Here is a 21,263-nt window from a genome sequence, read left to right as displayed (position 1 = left end):
CGACACTCCGATCTTCCCGGAGCTTCCTTGCCCTCCATGCTGGGACACAGAACACTCAGAGACCCCTGCGGGCCGCGCACTGCCCCGCGTGGGGCTGCAGGGGCCCGGCCGCCTTGGGGCGGAGCGGGGCGGCCGCAGGTGCGGGGCGCGGCCGGGGGCGGCCCCGGGGGCGGGCGGGGGAGTCCCCGAGACACCCGGGCAGGGCCGCATTTAAGGAGCGGCGGCGGAGCGCGGGAGCCTCGTCCCCGCGCCTATAGCCGCCACCATGCCCGTCAAAGGAGGCACCAAGTGCATCAAGTACCTGCTCTTCGGCTTCAACTTCATCTTCTGGGTGAGGCGCCCTGGGTTGCGCCCCCCGCGCTGCTCGCGGGACTGGCGTGTGAAGGGAGGGGAAGCGCCCGGTGCCGCGTTTTGTTTGTTTGCTTTTCTGCTGTGTGGTTTTTGCTGTTTTCTCCGCTTGCCGCCCCCCCTTCCCCCCCCACGGAAGGAGAGGGGCGAGTGCTCCAGTGGTCACCGCTTTATTTTTCACGTTTTTCGGGTTTTATCGTAAGGCAGGTTGGGTGTGCGGCCAGGCGGGGAGGGGGTCCTGGGTTTGTGGCTCAGCATCCCCCACACTGCGTACAGTCCTCGCCCTAAAACTCCGTGTGCAAGTCGGGCTCCCCGGTGTTTCTGCCGGGGCTGTGCCCGGGGTGAGCCGGTTCCTCGCAAGTTGCAAACTGTGGTTGTGGTGTGTGTGAGCTCCTGGTGTCGGTGGGAGCTGTGGCTTCCCTTCGAGTTTAATCTCTCGGAGCAGAGCAGGACCTGTGGATATCGTGTCTCCGGTGTGGTTCCTGGCCCCTTTACGTGCTGTTGGCCAGGCAGCGTGGGAAGGGAAAGCATGGCTGAGCCGAGAGGCTGGGGCTGTTCTCAAGCACTCGGGGCGTGGGCCCCTGAATTTAGCGCCGGCTCCTGCATGGAAAAGTACCGCGGGAGCTGCTTGTGTGCCTGATGGATAGGCGCAAAGCGTATGGTTCAAAAATTTGGATTTTCTCTGGGCTATCTGCCACGGTGGAGAAGTGCGTGTGTGGCTCTGATGTGGAGGAATGAAGTTGGAGCTGCGGGAAGAAGCCGCGTCTGGAGTCAGCTGCAGCACTGCCCGTAGGACAAGTGGAAGTTTAGTGTTATGGGTGAAGTGCTCGGGATGTCTCGATGTCGAAATGGGTTACAGCAGAGCTGAGAAAATAGAGCTGGGCTGCAGTTAAGGGAAGGTGTGCAGAATTTGACCCAGGAAAGCGCATGTTGCCAGCCGGGACAGTGAGCAGGGCTGTCGCATTTGCAGGGTTAAAAGCTATCAGAAGGAAAAGCCTAATAAAGTGCTGCCTGAAACTTCTGGTCAGCGAGTTTCTAAACCTCTTGTTAAAAGAGACACAATTACTCCTGGTTTGCCTTGTGCTTGTTTTGTTTATTAGTTTCAAAGCTGCTGACTTTCTGCAGAGTGTTTTATGGGACAAAAATTCACTTGTGGCAAAGGCATTGCCTCAAAGAAGCTCTTAAGGTGAGCATCATCAACCTGTTGTGTGGAACTCAGGGCTGAGAAGAGGGGGAGAGGTTTTGATTAGTTTGGGATGTATCTGTTGCTTGAGAATGCAATGTTAATAAATTGCTGAAGCTTTACTCTTAACTTTGGGTACTCATGGATACAAAATTGTACTGGTGACAGTGTGGATGGAAGAAGAGTGGGGGCTGCTGCCCAGAGGAGCTGAGAGATCATGGCTTTTCAAGTTGCCTTCTTGAGGCTGGCAGTGTGCTGCCAGGATGTGGGAAAGAGAAGAGGAAGTAAAAAGAAAGGGAGAGAAATGCATCTTGGAGATCCCAGTTAAGTGTCTGGAGGCCCCAGGAGGCAGTGAAAGGCAAGCAGCTTATGTCAGCCGGAGATAAGTGTGTGTTTGGCCTGCTGGAGTGGTCCTTGGCTCTTGGGGATCACTCCATGTCATTGGGGCCTGCAGTTGGAGGGGCATTTAGGGGGTATTAGGTGTTAGCAAGCCTTGTGTCCTCTGTGGAGAAATGACGTAGCTGTGTCCTGGGTTATTCTGCACTGAACAGTGTAAAAAGAAAGGTGTTCCGGGGCTGCCAGCATTAAAAGGCAAGAACCACCCTAATAAAAAAAAAGGCTTTAATGTTTCTTATGGCTTTGCAGATGTGAAAAGTCTGTGAAATAATGGCAGTATGTTGACAAAAGCTGTTGTGGCCAAGTGCAGTTCTGTACCTCATTTTTTTGAAATAAGCTGCCTCCAAAGGATAGGTGAGGAGTTTAAGTGGTCTGCAGCAAACCTGCAGATGGCTGTGGGTGCCATTAGATGGAATGTATTTACTTCTATCAGGGGCTTGAACAAGGGTAAGAGGAAGCAGAAAGGCTCAAACAGCTTTGTAAAGGAAGTTATTGAAATAGAAAGGGAAACTCCTCAAGTTGAAGCTGTATCCAAAGGAAAGAGATAAAGGTTCATAAATGCTGGTGAGCCAAATGAAATATACAATAACATTAGCCAAAGGGAAAGCTTTAGGAGTAATTTGCAAAAGCAAACCCAAGTAACTACCCCTCTTCAGACACATGAGAAAAAGGAAGTTTCTCAGGGAGTCCTTCCAGGCAGTAATAGCTCCAGGTACAAAAGTTTTGGGAACAATGTTTGGCAGGACTTTATTTTACTGGGGAAGATTTAAAAAAAGTTATGTGCCATAACCTGTCTTTGACTGAATCCTGCACAGGCTTGAACTGACCTCTTGATGCAAAGGAGGTAAAACAGGAGGAGCAGCAGATGTTCGGTTAACAATTCTCCAAGGTCACACAACACTTCAGAGCTCTAAGGGAGCTGTGATTAGGTAACTGCCCCTGTTCACCATCCTTCTTGGTGCTGGAGGGCTGGAATGCAGTTTATGGTAATCTGGGATACCCAGACAATGGCATATATGGAGTATCTGGAAAAAGCTGAGAAGATTATTTAAAAGCTGGTGTACTTGTGGAAGTGGGACATTGGCTACTGCAGAGGGAAGTCAGACTTCATTAAACTGCTGCCTTGGAACATTTAAAAACCAGGATCTTGGAGAGGACAAGGACTGGCTCGTGTTGGTTCACTTGTTCAATGTCTCCTGCAAATCTCAGGCCTCTGGCTGGGATGAGACGGCTGTTGGAGTGAAGGCAGGGCTGTGGGGCTCTCCTGTTGTGGAGAGAAGCAGCCGTGCTGGCACAAACTCTGTGGTGGTCAGTATAGCCTCATCTCATCTGGAGAAGCGCAGGACCCACTGCTGGGGTGCTGGGTGGCACCCACTGCCAGGGTGATGGAGGTGATGGCTGCGTGCTGACCCAGCAGCGTGTGTGACACAGCAGGGTGAGACTCTTGCCACAGGCAGGCATCGAGTGACTCCCATGGGAGGCACCGGTAGGAAGCTGCCTGGAGATAGGAGCTAAGTGGTTCAGGGCCAGCTGCTGCCATGGAGCAGTGAAGCCTAGGGAGAAAAGGATCTATGATGGCGTTACGAAAGCACCAGGTGGGTGCTCAGTGTCAACAGAGCAAAACCAGCTTCAGAAATGGACTGAGAGAAGATGGTGCGTAGAGCTCCCTAAATCCGTGCCAGGCTGGTGTCCTGCAGTGCTTTGGGCTGCTCTGGTCCTCTGCCGGCCTTGAGAGGATCATAGTAGAGCTTCGTAATGTTTGGGAAAGCAAGAGGAGGGTTTCTGGCATCAGCAGCTGTAAATTAGGATTCTTCAGCATGGAAATGTGCTAGAGATCCTTAGGATCACGATTGTCCAGGCAGTAGGTAGGGCCTGACTCTATTGACAGAGGCAGTGAGCAAAAGCTGTGGGATATTAAGCCAGGAAAGAGGATATTTTCAGAAGAAAAGTGTCCTTTATTCTGAAGGGACAGTGGTGGTGCTTTCTACTCAGCAGATGTTGAGGAACAGATTGGTTAAGGGATACCTGGCTAATCACACAATGAACTAGGTTAGAAAAGACCTTTAAGATCATCTAGTCCAACTTGCTAACATGGAGTTCATCAGCCTTTTGTTAGTTTTTCTACTCTCAAGGTGCTGTCTGTGTCTTGGCACAATCTTTAAGTGCTTGACACATAAACCAGGAGTTTGGTCCTGGGAAATGCTGCTGTCTGTCCTGTTCTCCTAACCCTTCCTGAGGATCTTGTGCTTGATTGATTCGGTGGCCTTTGTCCAGTTGGTAAGGCTGGGCACTAACATACTGTTGTCTGAAACTTTTGGGACTTCAGAGTTTGCCTTAAAATGTGCTTGTGGCCTAAATGGAAGGAGGAGGACATCTTTGGATGTTTGCACCAAGTCAGGTTAAGCATGGACCAGTAAGTTTTTGGGTTGAATCCCCTCTCTGAAATGCAGAAATTAGGGATGGCTGTTTCCTCTTGGGATGAAGTGTTGCGGCAGGCACCAGGCTCCTTGCTGCTGTTGTGCTGCTCTTGCTGGGGCTGGTGTTCTCCCACCTGGGTTTGCAAACAGCTTTGCTGTCTTGGCATGGCCAGTGCTGGCCCTGGCATCCCTTACAGTCTGCTTTCTAATAACAAGTTTGGGAGCTGATTTGGGGTGTGGGAGGGAGGGTCAAGTCTGATACAGATCTGAGTTGTTTTTTTCTCCAGCAGGCTGGCTTGAGTTTGGCAAGAAGTCAATGGAAACAACATATTTTGTGCCTTAAACCTGAGGAGTGGAGTGGTCTTAGCAAAGTTGGCTTGGCCCAACCTTAGTGTGAGCAGTGCTGGATTGCCTTGAGTTGTGTAATGAGTAACTGCCTTTAGCTGTGGTCCCTTAACTCCCTGAGTTTGTTCAGGCTTGTGGGTCCCAGTGATGAAGTCTTTTCCTAGGGAAACTCTGGGCTCCTGAGCAGCTTACACCATGCCAGGCAAGTGCCTGCGTGTTCCCCCACTGGCTTCCTGCTGCTGAAGAAAAGCAAGGCCTTGCATTGTTGAACTTCAATGCTGGGTTTTCCCCCTGTGCGTTTTGTGGCATATGAAGATGTCTGCTGCTAATATTTGTGGTTTAATGTGTTTTAGGCATGCAAGTGCTTCAGCACAGAGGCAGAGTTCATGTTGCAGTTTGGAGCAATTATTTTCTTGCTCCTTTCCACTATTAGGCAGCCTTCTTGTCCTGACTTCCCACTCTCCAGAGTGTTGTGTATTTTATGAATAAATGCATTTGTGTGTGGTAGTACCCGATAAAGTAAGATGAGCAGAATTAGGCCTGGAGAGCTCTTTTCCTTTTCTAACTTGAAGATACCTGTGACTTTGTTCTGAGCCATAATCTCAGCTGTTTTTGCGAACCAAGAACAGCAATTCAGAGGGCCTTTCCTCCAGTGGAGCAGAGGACTTGCAGGATGGGCAGGGAAATACACGTCTGTTAGTGTATATGTGTGTGTGTATATATATATGCAGGCACATATGAAAACCCCAGAAATTGGTTGCTTTTGCTTTCTGTAATGAAGCCAGCAGTTGCTGGCTACAGTGTGTGAATCTAAGGCTGCTTGGGCTCAGTTCCGTGTATTTTGACTTCAGTAAGTTCTGTGAAGTCAGGAATGGAGTTTGGAGTATGTTGCCTTGAGAAACCTGGTGTAAAGCTACTTTAAGCAGTCCTGATAGTCCAAATAGGAGCAGTTCAAGCTCCTATTTGCAATTCTAATTGCAAATATAGTAGACTGGCTTCTGAATAGCAACTTGTATGAAATGGGCTTTAGTCTTGGCAGTGGCCCAGGGATTTTGTAATGCTGTTCCTACTGTACTGGAGCACCATTTTATTGCAGAAAGTTCTGTGACATTAACATAGGCCACAACATTCTTGAAACCAGCTAAGCAGAAAGAAAATACTTCCTTTCTAATCCCCTTTTTTCCAAACTAATTTGAAAATAGCTGCAGTTTCTTGTATAACTGCAAGCCCACATGGCATAAGTGTTAGGGGAGCTTTTTCAAAACTCTGAAAACCTGTGGTGTTGTGGATAATACTAATTTGGTAATTGAGGGTTGAGAGTGATGTTGAGCTTCACCTGTACTTGCTGTTTATGGGGTTTTATTTATGGAGTACCAGGCAGTAACAGGACTGAAACAGTTTATTACTGCTCATAATGTTCTCAGTTTCTTTGCAAAGTTCTAGATTTGGTCCTGGCTTTGTTAAAACAGTCTAAAACAGTAAGAAGTAAATTGTCTTATGCAGTTAGATTTTTGGCTAAAAGTTCAAATATTTATGAAGTGAAGATAGTGACTTTTTTGATGTCTTCTTGTCACATCCTGGGGTAAACCTATATGTGGAGCAGTAGTGTAGAGCTTGACATATTTTCTCTGCTTCTAGAAAAAAACTTGGTTTTCTGTTAGATGCCATTCTTAGCTGGTGACACTGAGACTAGTATTTTTTTACTGACTTCTTTATTTTCACATAATGACTTACCTTCTGCTGGAGGTAATGCCATAGGCTTGGTAGCAGTTGTATGTAAACTTGGCCTGAAGGTGTCAAAATGACAAAACTTTCTCCTTTTTTTGTGCAAAGGCTTTTTTTACAGGCTTTGAGCCACTTACCAGGTATTCTTGAGATATCTAGTTTCTTCTCTGTCCCTGGCTCCACTCTGTGGAAGTGGAGGAAGGGCTGGTGGAGGGTGTCCTCTTCCCAAAGCTTTGTCTGCCAGGACAAATGAGGGACTGTCTAAGGACTTGGCAGGTGCTTGGACCTTGAGCTCCTTGAGAAGTGATTCTGCCTATGGATAAGATTCTCTAAGGTGTCTGAGACAAGTGGGTTGCTTGTCCCTTAGCAAGGTGACAAGTTCAGAAGGGACTGAATAAAATGGTACTTGCAAAAGAGTGGTTAAATCTAAATAGACTTGCTCGCTTTCCGAAATAGCGTCATGCATTGTGCTGCTATGGGATGTGTTAACAGAATTGGTGGTTCAGGTTTGTTTTTTGTTTTTTTTTTTTTTATTTAAACCTCAATGTTCTAACACATGTTTATGGCATTGTTATTAACAGTTTCCTGTGTAAGCCTTTGCAGGGTGACAGTATCTGTGAAACCTTGGGTTTCAGAGCAGGGCAAAACTCCCATGGGAATTGCTTGGTAGTGTTCAGCTCTGGGGCATACTCCAAGCTTATGCTCAAGGTAGCCAGGGATGGAGAGGGGAGGAAGGCAGTGTCTGCGTGGCTGCTGCTTCCAGGATACACGGGTTTTCACATCTCAAGTGCTTCCTGACTGGTTCAGGTCCTTTCTCAGTTATCTCTTCTCGCTTGAAAGGCTGGGGCACACCCTTGGATGTACCCAGAGGCAAAGCAAGGGGGAAGGAGTGGCTTTGGAGAAGGTGTGGGGTGGGATGGGTGAGAGGAGGGAAGTCCTGCACAGGAGGCTCACTAGGGAGGGTGCAAGGCTGTGTAAGAAAGGGAGACAGGCCAAAAAAGGTGGTTTTCCTGTTGCAACAGGCAGAAAGCTGCATGCAGGAGTGAGCTTTAGCGGCAAAGGGGGTATATTTGCATGTAATAAAAAGAAAAACAGCCCAAGAAACCTGCATAGGGCTAGGAGAGGAGTGGCCAGGTAGTCTTATCCTTGTCGCAGCTGTATAGCAGCCAAGCAGAACAGGAATGAGCTGGGAGCTGTGGTTAGGGGGAACAAGGAAGCCTGGTTAGCTGGAGCAGGGAAGTCAGTAGTGTACTTGTGCCAGAACATGCTGTTACTGGAAAATTACTGTCACAAACTTTTCCAAAACAGCGAGTGAGCAGTGTCCCTTTAACTTCACATTTTTTTGGTCAGATTGGAAAAAATTCCCAGCCCTGTCTTCAGAGCTCTTTTTGATGTACTTCTCACTATAGAAACATACTACTTACCTGTCTGATAAGCATACAAACCCATTCTTTTGTGTGTGAAACCAGACAAAATGGATTACTTTCAGGAATGGAGTGTTGTTCTTTTCCTGCTCAAGTTCTTTCAGCACAGCATAGAACTACTTAGAAACACACAGTATTGTTCAACTGCTGTGGAAAAATAGGTCTGTTAGATGGGGAATCCCCTTGGATTGCCAAAAACCCAACCATTAGGTTAGTTGGGATCTGCTTCCACTCAGCTGAGCTTGGGGGCCTTGCACCCCTTTCCCAGGAAGGAAAAACAATCTCCCAAACCATCCCAGCAGGGCTGCCTATCCTGCTGGCATAGCATGGGTGAGCAGGGAGGTGACAGTGCCTCAGCCTGTAGCGTGCCACACTGTCCAGAGGTGCTGCCAACTGCCCATGGGGCTGTGCTTTTCTCTTCCTTAGAGGCTGGTGTTGGCTGTGTCCTCATTTCTCCCCTGTTTTGATGGAAACTTGAAGCTTTAAGTTTCTTGCCTTCTGCTTTAAAACTGCCTTTTTTTAGTTCAGTGGTCACTGTGGGTAGGAAGAGCACAAACTGAGAACATAAGTCTGCTTTCCTTTGACTGAGACAAAACGACTCTTATTCTTGCATGAAGGAGCTGCATTTTATTTCTAATCCACCGTGCAGAGAATTATCACTCTGTTTCATTCTGCCACTTTTAGTACTGTGCAGTAGTTCACTGGCATGAAGTCTTACCACTGTTCTGTGATCTTCTAAGTCTCTTTTCTCCCTGGCATCCTCTTAACCTTTCCCACAGAGTGATTGCTTTTCCAAGGAGAAAATGTGCCATGTACCTTTGGGTGGTGGTGGGGAAGGGTTAAATTTGTGTTTTGAAAGGAGCTATATTAGATACCTAATCTCTGCCCAATGTGGGCAGACCAGTTTGTTTCTGGAGGGCATTAACTGAGCCTTCTCCTTTGCTTGGAATTCTACGATTATTGGCATGGTTTCAGTATAGCTTGGGAGTTTGTTTTACAGTCCTTTTCTGTGCCCTGCTCCATTTGCAGTGGTCTCTACTCAAATACTGGGGCTTGTCAGGCTGTAAATAAGTTTGGTAGGTGACAAGAGTTGGTTGTTCAGGCTTGTGGCTTCACAATTTGTGAGTTCCTAGCAAAACCAACAGAGGCTGTAGGTATCTTCTAATGATGGGGATCTGAATCAGCTATGAAAGCTGAAGACAATTGGATGACCCAGGAATGGGAGTCTCAAGCAGAGCGCTATTAAATACTGGGTGACTTAATAGCAGTCTCAAAGCAGAGTTTTTTCTGTTGCTAAGCCTTTCTAATGTTTAAACTGAGGCACTGGGGTGAGATGAGGTGGCAAAGGCTTTTTGAAGTGATGCTGCAGCCAGGAGAGCAAGTAGAGCAGCAACCCTTCTCGATGTCAGCTCCCCTTTGTTACCTCTCTCTCCCCTCGGGGTTCAGCTGTGGCACAAAAAAATTGAAATAATGACGCTGGCGTGGCATTGTGCTGTACCAATGTGCTCCAGCATAACTTAACCATCTTGTCAGGGTAGCCCTAGCAGGGCAAGCAGGAGGAGTGTGTAGGTGTGCCTTGGGAGTAAGCACCAGAAATGCCAACAAAGGTCTTTTGCTTGGGTCTGGAAACCTCCAGGTGGGCTTGGCTCTTCGGGTTGTATGTCACTTGATCTGTTTTCCCAGCTACATACAACCCTGCAGCTCCTCTTGCAGGCGGGCCTGGTACTCGGGTTCCTGCCCTACAGGAAAAGCTGGTTTAGGAAAGCTGGGGCTGTGTGTGAGCAGGAACTCTTCCACAGCAGGGAGAAGGGGCTCTCAAGCTCCCACCTCTCAGGTGGGCTGGGTGTGGAAGGGGTGTGTCCTTGGGTGCTTGCCAAGGCAATGCTGCCCATAGTCCCACTGAAAATTGACATTATTAAACACTTCCCAGTTTCTTAGAGGCCAGTCAGGAATGTTTCCTTCTCCAAGGACCTTCTTATCAGAGATCAGACTTTGTTGGAATTTTATTTTTGATTGTCATGAGTGCTTTGCCTGACCAAAGCACCAGACTTTGTAGATTTATTGCTCACTCTTAAGTTTAAATTTTTAATGTCTGCTGCAGCATTTGGGATTTCTGTCCTCATCTCACTTTTGTAGAGCTTTTTTTGATAGTTAAATGGTCTTCAGAGGAAGAGCTGAGAAGCACACTCAGCTTTCTACTTTGTCCTGGTTTCTTCATTTTTTTTTACATGCAAGAAAACCCAATTTTTTTTTCTTTGTGAAGGAGGATTCTGTCTCAAACTGTTATTTGCCTTACCGGAGTGCAATTCCTTCTTTCTTGCAACACTTCCTATGGCTTTTGCCAGATGTTTCATCCTGGAACTAATTTATACACAAAGTGATTTGCTGCAAGCACAGGCACCAATGTTAAGAGGAACCTGGAGGCACACAGGCAGAGATGATAATGAAATAAAACTAAATATTACCTAAAATTTGATTGTATTGCTCCAGATCAGCAATGCTGCTACTTCTGCAGCTTGTTGTTTTGGGGTTTTTTATTATTATTCTTGTCAGTGTGGTCACTTAATGGGTTGGTTTTATCTTGTTCTGCAAGAAGAGCACTCTTCCTGAACTCCCTTCCATGGCACACTGAACTCTCAGCAGTCTGTTTAATACACTAAAACTTCCAGCTGGCCTTAAAAGGCACTTTTGCTTTTGATAAACTTGCTTTTCAGTGTGAAGCTTTAAGGTCACTAAGCCATGCAGTCAATGTCTGCAGCCACCCAGAATAAAACAATGTGTGGAAGGATGAGTGGAAATAGTGACACTTGGCTAGACCTTGGATATTTTCAGAAAGGAACAAGAATGGCGTTGTTTTCCTGTGGCATTGGAGTTTATATTATGTAAATGCCTCTGTCAATAAGGTGCCTCACGTCTGGAACTTTGTTGGTATCCCCGTCCTTTTATGCTTGTCCTTTGTCATATCTTTAAAAGCTTGCTCCTGATTTTGTTAATGCAAGGCTGGGTGGATTAGTTGGTATCATTTAACAAGCCTTCCTTGTTCTTACAGCTTGCAGGGACAGCTGTGCTTGCAGTTGGGCTATGGCTTCACTTTGATTCACAGACCAAAAGCATCTTTGAACTGGACTCTGACACGAAGTTTTACACAGGTGAGCTGGGGGATCACTCAGGGGATAGGTCACACTTCTGTGCCCTGATTTCCAGGCTGTTGGGAAGCCTGGGCCTTCCTTATAGGGTAAAAAGGCAAAACAACCCCAAACAGCCTGAGAGTAGGGTCCCCTGGCTGGTGCTAGGGGCAGCTTTCCATATGAGCTCTTGTGCAGACAGCAGTGCTGTCATGAGTGGTTTCTTTGCTCTTCATCCTTTTTCCCTCAATTTTTGTTCTTGTCAGCAAACATTTTGTAATCCTAGGGACTCCTGGAAGACAGAGGATGTTTATTCCTGATGCTCATCACCATATCTGTCAGTGAAGTTTCGTGCTAAACTAATTGAGTAATTAGTAATTTTTCTCCAGAATGACCAATCTGAGCTATCCACAACACAGCTCTGTTGCCTCATCTCTCAGAAGGAGCATGTGCACTTTTGTCTAACTCTTAAAAGTCCCACATCTAATTCATAATGAACTGAATGGGAAGAATGCACAAATATCTTGGTACTTAAGAGAATTATTCCAGCCAGCATGGATCAATGTAGCTTTAGCTAGACCATGTGGAAGGTGTTTGTAAGATGATTAATTAGGGCACACACATTTTTAGTTTAATGTCATAAGAATTACTGAGTGAACTGGATTTTATCTGAACTTTGATTTTGATCTCTAAAATTGCTTTTTAACTTGGGCAGGAGAACACACAGTTTGGTTAATGTCACCTGTAGGTGCTTTTAAACCCTTGGAGCAGCTCTGCTGTGAGGAAAAGCTGAGGGAATTGGGATTGTTCAGCCTGGAGAAGAGAAGGCTTTGGGGTGACCTCACTGTGGCCTTCCAGTGCCTAAAGGGAACCCACAGGAAAGATGGAGAGAGACTCTTGACAAGGGCCTGGAGTGACAGGACAAGGGGCAATGGCTTCACACTGACAGAGAGCAGGGTTAGATTGGATATTGGGAAGAATTTCTTCCCTGTGAGGGTGGTGAGGCCCTGGCACAGGTTTCCCAGAGCAGCTGTGGCTGCCCCATCCCTGGAAGTGTTCCAGGCCAGGTTGGATGGGGCTTGGAGACACCTTGGCTAGTGGAAGGTGTCCCTGCCCATGGCAGGGGGTGGAATTAGGCAATCTTCAAAGGATGGCTTCATCTTTCTCTTGCCAAAAAACTGGCTCCTGTCCTCAGCCACTCACCTGTGGCAACTCCCAGGCTGGTGTCTGAAGGGTCACTTGCAAGGAGGTGCAACTTGTGTTGCAGCCTCGTAGTCCTAGGGGGTGGCCTGTGCCTCCAGGGAATACTGTTAGGAATGGTGTAGAGGCCATAGTTGAGAATACTGGGATGCTTGCAGGACTTCGTGAAGAAGCTGCAGGCATTCAGATAGCTTATCTGTCAGAAAATTTGTGTTTTGTCCTTGGTATGATGGCATCTTAGAAAACTGGGTGGTTCTTGGAGCTGCCAGGAAGATTCCCAGATACTTTTTAAGTGGACCTCAGAAAGAGAAAAGAAGTTTCAACTTTGCTGTTGAGCTGAATATTTAACAAGTCATATTTTGGGTAGTCTAAAACAACTTTTGCCTCCTAAAACATGACTTTTTTTATGGTGTGATATTTAAGCTACTGGCTAGATGTGGCCAGTGAAACCTGCTTAAAATCTCTGTTAAACTGAGTTTTGAAAAGAAGTTCAATGGGAATTTCTGTTTTAATGTAATTTTCTGGGAGTAGTTACTGATTGCAGTAAGGTGCAAAGTTACCTCAAAGGCTTTCTTTACAACTCAGACTGGTGGAAGAGGTACTGATGGACTCTTTTTATTTTACTTTTTCCAGATGAAAAAATGTAATCTCGGGTTAAAAAGGTCATATTGTAATTTCCTCCCGATGAGAAATGTCAGGTTTGATCCCTTACAAATGCTGCATCAAGTAAATGTTTATTTTGGCAGCTAATCTTATTAGTTTGCATCTAGAATATATCATTTGCAAATGCTTACATCTGGCATCCTTTAAGTAGTATTGATTTGGTCTCTGAGCTGTGTATCTGTCCCTATTAATAGAAGTGTCCTGCTTGTTCCATGTGCTTTGTGCTGATTCTCTGATGTTTTTCCACGCCTGTAATATTCCTTGCCATCCTTTGGGAGTTTTCCTCCTCACCACATCTTCCTGCTGTCTCCAGATCACAGTTATGATGATTAGGCTGGTTGTTTCCAAGTTTAGGAGCCAGAGGGTTTGGCATAAATGGAGCCTTTTTACCTCAGAACTGCTTGTTCTTTCTGCTTCAACATACTCACTACCCAATTTCTGCACAGAATAGTTTACAAGCTCTGGCGCTTGTTATAATTTGGAAAAGTTTCTGCTTCAAGACTTTGCAGTTGTTGCTGAATCGCTATTCCAGCTGCCTCTAATTCCTGTTGTCTGTCTTCACCTGAGAAGTTGATATCTCTTGGCTCTGAGCCTGTTTTAATAAGTGTCTTACAGCTTCTCTTAGATGGCTTTATCTTGCCTATTTTCTTAAACTTGTGGAACTGCAGTAGGGGTACACATTAATTGTGTAAAATTGAAGAATTGTCAATTTTACAGATGCATTTACTTTGAAAATTAAGCTCAACCCATTCCTTCTTTATTTTATTTTATTTTTTTTTCTTTATACACCTCAGTTAAGAAACTTAAACCTTGGCAAAAGCTACCAATGCCATTTCTGGAGCAATTAGTTGCATACCTTGCTGCTGAGGTCTCAGTTACCTGCACACACTTGTTTTCCTCCTCCCTAGGTGTTTACATCCTTATTGGAGCTGGTGCCCTTATGATGCTGGTTGGTTTCTTGGGATGCTGTGGTGCATCACAGGAATCTCAGTGTATGCTTGGCCTGGTAAGTGTTCAGGGTAATGCATAAATTTTTGAGCAGCATGATGAGGAAGGAAGGAAAATATTACTGTGGGATTCAAGGGCAGGAGATTGTGGACCCAGAACAATCAGTGTTTAAACTCATGGTCATCTGCATGATGCTAAAACGTTAAATACAGTTTTCATTTCTGGCCTGAAATCCAGGTGCTCCTGCTGCATTTGAACACAGGATGACATCAAGACGCTGGGTATGTCTGACATAGACTGAAGTGTCAAGACCAGGAGTATTGTGAATGCAGAACTAAAATATTGATAAGAGCAGTGGCATCATTGCTAGACAGTTCATCCTGAAGGGCAGTCTTTAATCTCTGAGACCAGAACTGTGGTATTTGATGCTTGTAACAGCAAGGCTCTACTGTTCGTAACCACAGGATGAGCTCTTCTAGTTGACAGCTGCTCTGCAAGCCAATTACTGGAGAGCACCCTCATTGTTTTCAGACTGGAGGGACCAGTAGAGCTTACTGGGTTTGTGCACATCTGTATACTTGTAGAACTACTCATCCCAATAACCAGAAGACTTAGTTAATAAAAGACAACTACTATAGCCACTGAAGGAACAATTCCCCTTTTGTGTCACAGAAGAACCTAAATTCAAGTATTTCTTGGAAAATTATGCCTCTAGCCCTGTGTAATTCTGACTCTTTAATGTGCTTCTAAATGATAGTGGTGTTTTGGATCTGGTAGTCGGTGAGAGACAGAACACTTCTATTTGTGTTTTATGGGTTATGCAACAAAGCAACCATTAGCTCTCTGGAAGTTGGCAAGGTAGGAATTAAATAATGACTCCTAAACCAACAGGAGTGACAAAGCAGAGGAAAGAATTGGTGTCAACTGTTGTGATGTGTCTGAATGCCTTGGTCAACTTCAAAGTCGGAGTTAACAGATAATTGGCTTTAATTAACACTGATCAAAAAGCAGGACTGGTGCTTGGAGAGCACTGCCAGACTTCCTGATGCTCCTTCCTGGGAGGAAGTGCTGACCCAGTGTCCTTTTTGCTGGTGTTACCAATGTCTCAGACCTCCCACTGTAGCCTGGTTGAATGACAGCTTCCACAAGTCTGGACAAACTTGCAGTGTACATTGCGTGATGCTGGTTTGTGGTGCTCTGGCCTTCATGAATAATGTGCTCTTTCTTTTCTAGTTCTTCTTCTTCCTTTTTGTGATTTTTGCCCTTGAAGTTGCTGCAGGGATCTGGGGATTTTCAAATAAAGAAAAGGTAGGTTGATCTTCAGAGTCGGGAGTTCTGGGATGCTGGAACAGGTTTTCCAGAGTAACTCTGGCTTGCCCCATCCCTGGAAGTGTTCCAGGCAAGGTTGGATGGGGCTCTGAGCAGCCTGGGGTAGTGGATAGTGTCCCTGCCCATAGCAGGGGGACAGAACTTAGGTGATCTTGAAAGCCCCTTCCTGAACCCAAACACTCCATGATTCTATGAATATGCCCACAGTCAGCAGTCTGCTGACATCTATAACAGTACAAGTCAAATCCTTATTACCCAGGGAATTTGGGGGAGAGGAAAAAGGCTGATTCAAGCAGAACAACACACAAAATATAACAGCAGTATTTAAAAATGAAACCTTAGTAGGAAAGCCAGAATCCAAGAGGCTGTTGCACACTAGAGATGCCCTCCAGATAGTACCTGGGTGAGCTATGAGGTGAAGCAGGCTGGCTGGGAAGCTTTACCACTTCCTGAGAGGAGCTGGGTCAGCTGAGGGCTAAGTGTTTCTGCACCTGAAGCATGACTGATATGCTCTGTCCCTCCCAAGCAGTCAGAATTCTGTCTTGTTTCAAATTCAGGTGGCCTGGGAACCAGGGTTGCTTTTCTGCTGACCTTGTATTATGCAATGTGGAAATACAGAAACTTCTGGGGTACAATGGAATAGCAAGTGTTTTTGGGAAGCCAGTGGGAAAAGACTTGGTTGTCTCATTCCTCTTATAAACTCAGATTTGGAAGGGGAAACAGTCTTACCTGTTTAGGTGTGACTGTCAAAGTGAGTGTGGAGTTATTTCTCATGTGAAACAGGTGAGCCTTCTGTCCACCCTCTGTATGTGGCAGAAGAATGGGTGTTGTAGGCTGCAGGATTTTTTGATGACTGACTTGCTGAAAGCAAGTTTTTTGTAGTTAATACAAGGTATGACACTAATACACTGTTAATAGACAACTCTTTGCTTTTCTTTAGATTACTGATGAGTTAAAGGAGTTCTACATGGATACCTACAGAAAGAGAACTCAGCCAGGTGCCAAAGACACCTTGAAAGCATTTCAGTTCACTGTAAGTATATGGTTCTGCTCAACCTGGACAGTAATGTTGCTGTTCCATGCCAGCAGGGACTGTTCTCCATGCCACCCAGTCCCCTGTGTGACTTCTTGCTAGTTAGGAGAAACGAAAGATTGCAGACATATTTTTGTATAGTGTAAATGAATTCAGGATGCCTTTTTTTGTCCCTCTGAAGTATCTAGAACTAGTTCTTGTTTTTCTAGAACTCAGCGGCAGGCTGGGAACACCTGGATCTGTGCTACTGAGCTACTGGCACCCTAGTATGCACACCTGCATATCTGTGACAGGTTCACCTCTGTCTGTAAGGAGCATAGGCTGTCACCAAAATGATTTGTTTGTATCTAAGAGATCTAGCTCTTTGTTTCAGAGCCTTGTCCTTTAATTTAAAGAAGGCTTGTTAAAATTAAGTTTATAGCAGTCATGTTGACAGGACTTGGTCTGTAATAAAAACTAATGAAAACTTCTTTTTTACCAGATTACTGAGCAAAAATGAGGATTATAAGGATTATTTAACCTGGGTCTCTTTTTTTTCTTCTTCTTTTGTTTTTTGTTGTAGCTTAACTGCTGTGGCCTTACTGGAGCTGTGGAGCAGCAGTTCATGGACACGTGTCCAGCAAAGACGCTGTCTGAGTCATTCTCAGTCAAGGTGAAGCTTGACTTAATTCACCATCAGCTCTGCCCAGTGGGTAGAGTGAGAAACAATTTAGGAAACCCTCCTAGTCTGTGGGAAATCCCTGTGTGTCACACTGGTGTGGCAGTGTCTGTAATCAGGCTGATTGTGGAAAAAACCTGCTGTTACCATGGAAAGAACAAGCAGGAAATCTGACCTTGCTTAGGAAATGTGCAGTCTGTGTGTCATAGACTCACTGGTGGGGTGGGCAGTGGAAGATCAAAACCTTGCCAAAAAAAAAAAAAAAATCACCCTCTCAGTGCCTCCAGACCTCTGTTCTCCTCACTGCATTTTCCTGGTGCTTGCTGGGAGCTGTCACCTCCCTCCTGGTTACGGAGAAGTAGAGCTTGGGGTGGGAGCAAGACTGAAGCTTCAGCAGGGACAGGGAGGGGAGGGTCAGGCATTGGTAGCTTGTTCAGCTGAGTTTGTGACTTTGAAGGCAACTCTCTGAATCAGGTTTCTATTGGAATATTGCTGTAGGGGTGCCTGAATGCCACAAATAACCGGAGAAAACAGTTTGTAGTTTTTTACCACCCCTCTTCCTCTTTTCCTTACAATCATCCTGTGCTCTTGCTTTATGCTCCAAGACACATGTTTCAGTCCTTCTGTGGTTCTTACCATTCAGGAATTCAATTAATGATTTGGGGTTTTTTTTCACTTTAATTGACAACTTCACATATCTGCTCACATGAGACCCTTCAGTCTGTATCTTTAGTCCTGTCCATGCAGTCTGAGTTGGAGTGTAGCTGAGACTACATGCAGGTTTTATTGTTTGTTTTTATTCTGCTGTGTGTTTTAAGCTTCATCTGTTGACTTCGTCTTGTGATGCCCATTCCCAGTTGTAGAAAAACAGTGGATAGACTGCAGGATCAAAGGGATGTAATGGAGTGTGCCTCTAAGAAGCAGTGCTGTACGGGCATTCTCAATGAACCAATTCATTCTTGGCAGTATATCCCTTCAATTCCAGATGCAGTCTCTCTTCCTAGACTGGTTAAGGAGCAACAACAGAAAAAAAGTAGCTTGCAGCAGCTCACTGATGTTTGCTGCTGGAACATGCAGGACAGATGCTGGGATGAGATTTTGACCAACTACCAGATGATTTATACCTCTGTACAAGTACCTTCTTCTTTTCTATTGGCCAGCATGTGTCTCTTCTGGGAAAAGGACTGTGCTTACTGTTTTTTGGGTGTGGTTTTTGTTTGTTTGGTTGGGTTTTTTGTGTTGGTTTTTTGTTGTGGGTTTTTTTTTTTTTTTTTTGCAATTTGCTGGGGTAATTTATTGTCCTGGGAACATTAAACTGGCCCCTCTGTGAATGTGCCCTGGCATGGATCCTAGCTTAGGGTATCCTGCCATTCCCATGCACTGTGGGTTCATGGGGGGTCTGCAAAATTATAGTAGCAATTGGCAATATCAAGAGTGGTTTAAAATCCCTTTTGATAAGGGGTGAGCAGTGCATCATCTGAAGTGCTAACAACCATTAGTAACAAGCCAAGCCTAATGAATGGCATGTTCAGATTGAGGAGAATCCTGCTGTTATCAAGGTGCTGTTAACAGGTTTGAGATACTTGAAAAGTAGATTTAAACTTGTCCACCAACTCCTGTGTAGTAGGACCATCCCTGGCTCTCTTTAAGGATGTGACAGTAAAGGCCACATCAAAGCAGCTTTTAAAATACAAGTCTTCAAATGAACCTTGTGTGTGAAAAACACTAATGAACCATGTGTTCCATTTCAGTCCTGCCCTGATGCCATTGATGAGGTCTTCAAATCCAAATTGAATGTCATTGGAGCAGTTGGCCTTGGTATTGCTGTAATGATGGTGAGTTTCCAGATTTAGAGGGTGCTCAGAGCAGAAGTCTTGTAGAGCAGTGCCTGGCCCAGAAGCCCATAAGGCCATTCCACTAAGGACAAGTCCCAGAAGGATCAGGGTGTGTGCTGCAGGGCCCTGAGGCAGTGTAAAGGCTGGGATGTCTCAGGCCTCCTTGGTTCTGCTTTGGATTAGGATCTGCCTCCTTGCACTTCCAGCAGTGGTGAAGTCTTAAGAGTGACCTGTGTATATATGGAGTGAAGATGTATTGGTCATGTTGCTGGCCCACACCTTAATCCTAATGTCTCTTGGGGATTCTTGTCTTTAAAACAATTGCAGGCTCTTCTAGAGGGCTGAAATAACAGGGCTTCTAGAAAAGCTTGCTTTTCTGCGTTTGATTTCTCTCTGGAGAGAAGCTCATGCTGGGATTGTCAAAGATTACTTGAAATATGGCAGTGGTTTTTAGCTGCTGATGCTGTGCAGGACCAGAAGTTGAACTTGAAGTTTGTTGTGGGTCTCTTCTAACCTGACATATTCTGTGATCTGTTTTCAAGTACTGAAGTGAATGGTATTCCTGGGAATGAACTTTGGGGATTGGCGGAATGGGGATGGCAGAGTGAAGTGTAAAAATGCAGAATACATGTGACCTCTGGGCTGGGAAGAGGAGCTTGTCCTCATGCTGATAAAAGCCCGTCCTTTGCTTTCCTGATTCCTAATCTGTTTGCTTTCTTTCCAGATTGTTGGCATGATATTCAGTATGGTTCTGTGCTGTGCCATCCGCAGAGAAAGAGAGATGGTCTAAGAGCTGCAAACCTAAGATTCCTGCACTATAAAAATCCTCACCATTAACTTTGTGTTCTAAGAGCATTTCTAAAATGTTATATATTGTTACCTTTTTAATGCTTTATTTGGTACTGATGTAGGTTTGCTTTTTATGTTACAGGTTAAAACTATAAAGGTTTATCTGACTCAAGACAAGCATTGTACATAAAATATGACTTTCTTGAAACTTGCAAAATTTGGTTGTAATTTACGTTGGAGACAATTTGATACTTAATAAAGAGTAAGATGTATTGTTTGTGGGGGAGAGGAGATACTGCTATGTTGATTAATCCCACTGTTTGATGCATAGCAAGGAGTTGAAGTTGCATAGTATTTTAGGTGTTTTTGGAATAAAGCAGGAAATCACTCCTATGCCAGTGCCCTGTGTTGGAAGGGAAGGGGAGATGCTGTCCAAACATGTCAGGAAAGGTGTGGTCATTGTGCTTTCCTTGGTGTGTGTCAATGAAAGCAGGTCTTAAGTACATTCCCGAAATGTCACTGCTGTAACACTTTTACTGTCACCTCTCTGGAGGGTGGCAAAGGCTGGCTGTCACACAGGTGATGTGCAGGCACTGCTACCTTCATACAGCCAGGCTGGGGCTTGGCCTTGGAGCCAGCTGGGTTTCCTGACGTCAGCCTGTTTGCTGCCACAGCTGTCCCCTTGCAGCTGGCAGGGCCTTGGGCCCTTGGCAGGGCACATTCCCTAGTGTATGCTCAGGATTTTTTCACCGGCTGGCTTGGGGCTTGCTTTCTCCAGTGCTAGCAAGGTGCAGTTTCAAGGGCTTACAACATATGTGCCAAATCTCAGGTTTCCAAGTGGAATAAATGTAAGTTGCATAAGCAGTTATGGGTCCAGCTCTACAGTTGCAGAGCTGAGGCTGTCGTGTTTCAGTTTTAAATATGGGTATGGGAGAGACCAGAGACACCAGTGTGAAGCCCTTAGCCTAAAGAATTACTGACTTGTCCAGTATTTTTACTCTAAATGGTTTTTAGTGTTTTGGGGTTTTTTTTCCTCTAAAATACATTTTGGTGGGGGCTGCCTATGGACTTCTCAGCATGTTGATGTGCTGTTCTGTACCTGGTGCTCGCTTACTGTACAATCTCATCTGTGTTCTTGGAAGCTTCTGGTGTCTCTCCTCTGGGTAATACAAATGTCTGAGTAGTCCTTGCTTGTTCCCCTTTTTCTCATGTGAGGAGGTTGGTATTTATTAGAAGAAATACCAGAATTTGTGGGTGTCAGGCTCTGCTGATGCATGAATGTATTGTCACCTTTGTGCTACCCACTGTCACTTGTCTAAGGGAACCATGCAGCTCTCCTCTGTAACATGTTTCACTGTTCTGTGTTCATGAGCCTACTTTAAAAAAAAAAAGTGATTTAAAAAAAAGAGAAATGGTAATCATGCTTTTGTGTGTCATGCAGAGACTGAAATTACTTCAGAAAGGAGTTATCTAATGTTCTTTTGTGGCTATATGTTACAGCCTGAAAGGGAAAATTTCTCATGGGAATTTTACAGCAGCCCTATCCACATTGAACTCTTGCAGAACTGAGTAGTAGTGTTTTTGTCAGCTGGATAGTTCTGGGTGTGAGAATGAACCTGGCCAGCTGGAAGAACTGGAGTGAATTGCTGTCAACCTTCAGGAGAGTTTATTGCTGATTTCTTTTGATTCTTGTTCACAGATCATTGGAGGTTGGAAAAGACATCCAAGATTATAGAGCCCAACCTTTGACCAATCACCTCCTTGTCAACTGCACCAGAGTGCTGAGTGCCATGTCAAGTTGTTCCTTGGATACCTCCAGGGATGGGAACACCACCTCCTCCTTGG

The 21,263-nt window shown here is 45.3% G+C and overlaps 1 protein-coding gene across 5 annotated transcripts; it reads left to right on the top strand.

The window, feature by feature from the left end:
• Window positions 1–200: 200 nt before the first annotated feature.
• Window positions 201–19,811, top strand: CD9 (CD9 molecule). 5 transcript variants are annotated; one of them, XM_062491798.1, is made up of 8 exons: window positions 201–331; window positions 10,942–10,987; window positions 13,735–13,832; window positions 15,008–15,082; window positions 16,044–16,136; window positions 16,699–16,788; window positions 18,546–18,629; window positions 19,354–19,811. In XM_062491798.1, exons 1-8 carry the CDS (start codon window positions 266–268, stop codon window positions 19,417–19,419), a joined length of 618 nt encoding a protein of 205 aa, XP_062347782.1. In that variant the 5' UTR covers window positions 201–265; the 3' UTR covers window positions 19,420–19,811. The 5 variants fall into 5 exon arrangements, with proteins under 5 accessions (XP_062347782.1, XP_062347781.1, XP_062347779.1 ...); XM_062491797.1 differs by having other exon boundaries at window positions 10,888–10,987; window positions 16,062–16,136; XM_062491795.1 differs by having other exon boundaries at window positions 10,888–10,987; window positions 16,699–16,782.
• Window positions 19,812–21,263: the final 1,452 nt, after the last annotated feature.

Source organism: Cinclus cinclus, chromosome 4, assembly GCF_963662255.1.
Source record: "Cinclus cinclus chromosome 4, bCinCin1.1, whole genome shotgun sequence".
Classification (NCBI taxonomy): domain Eukaryota; kingdom Metazoa; phylum Chordata; class Aves; order Passeriformes; family Cinclidae; genus Cinclus; species Cinclus cinclus.
This window is presented reverse-complemented; position numbering and strand designations above follow the sequence as displayed.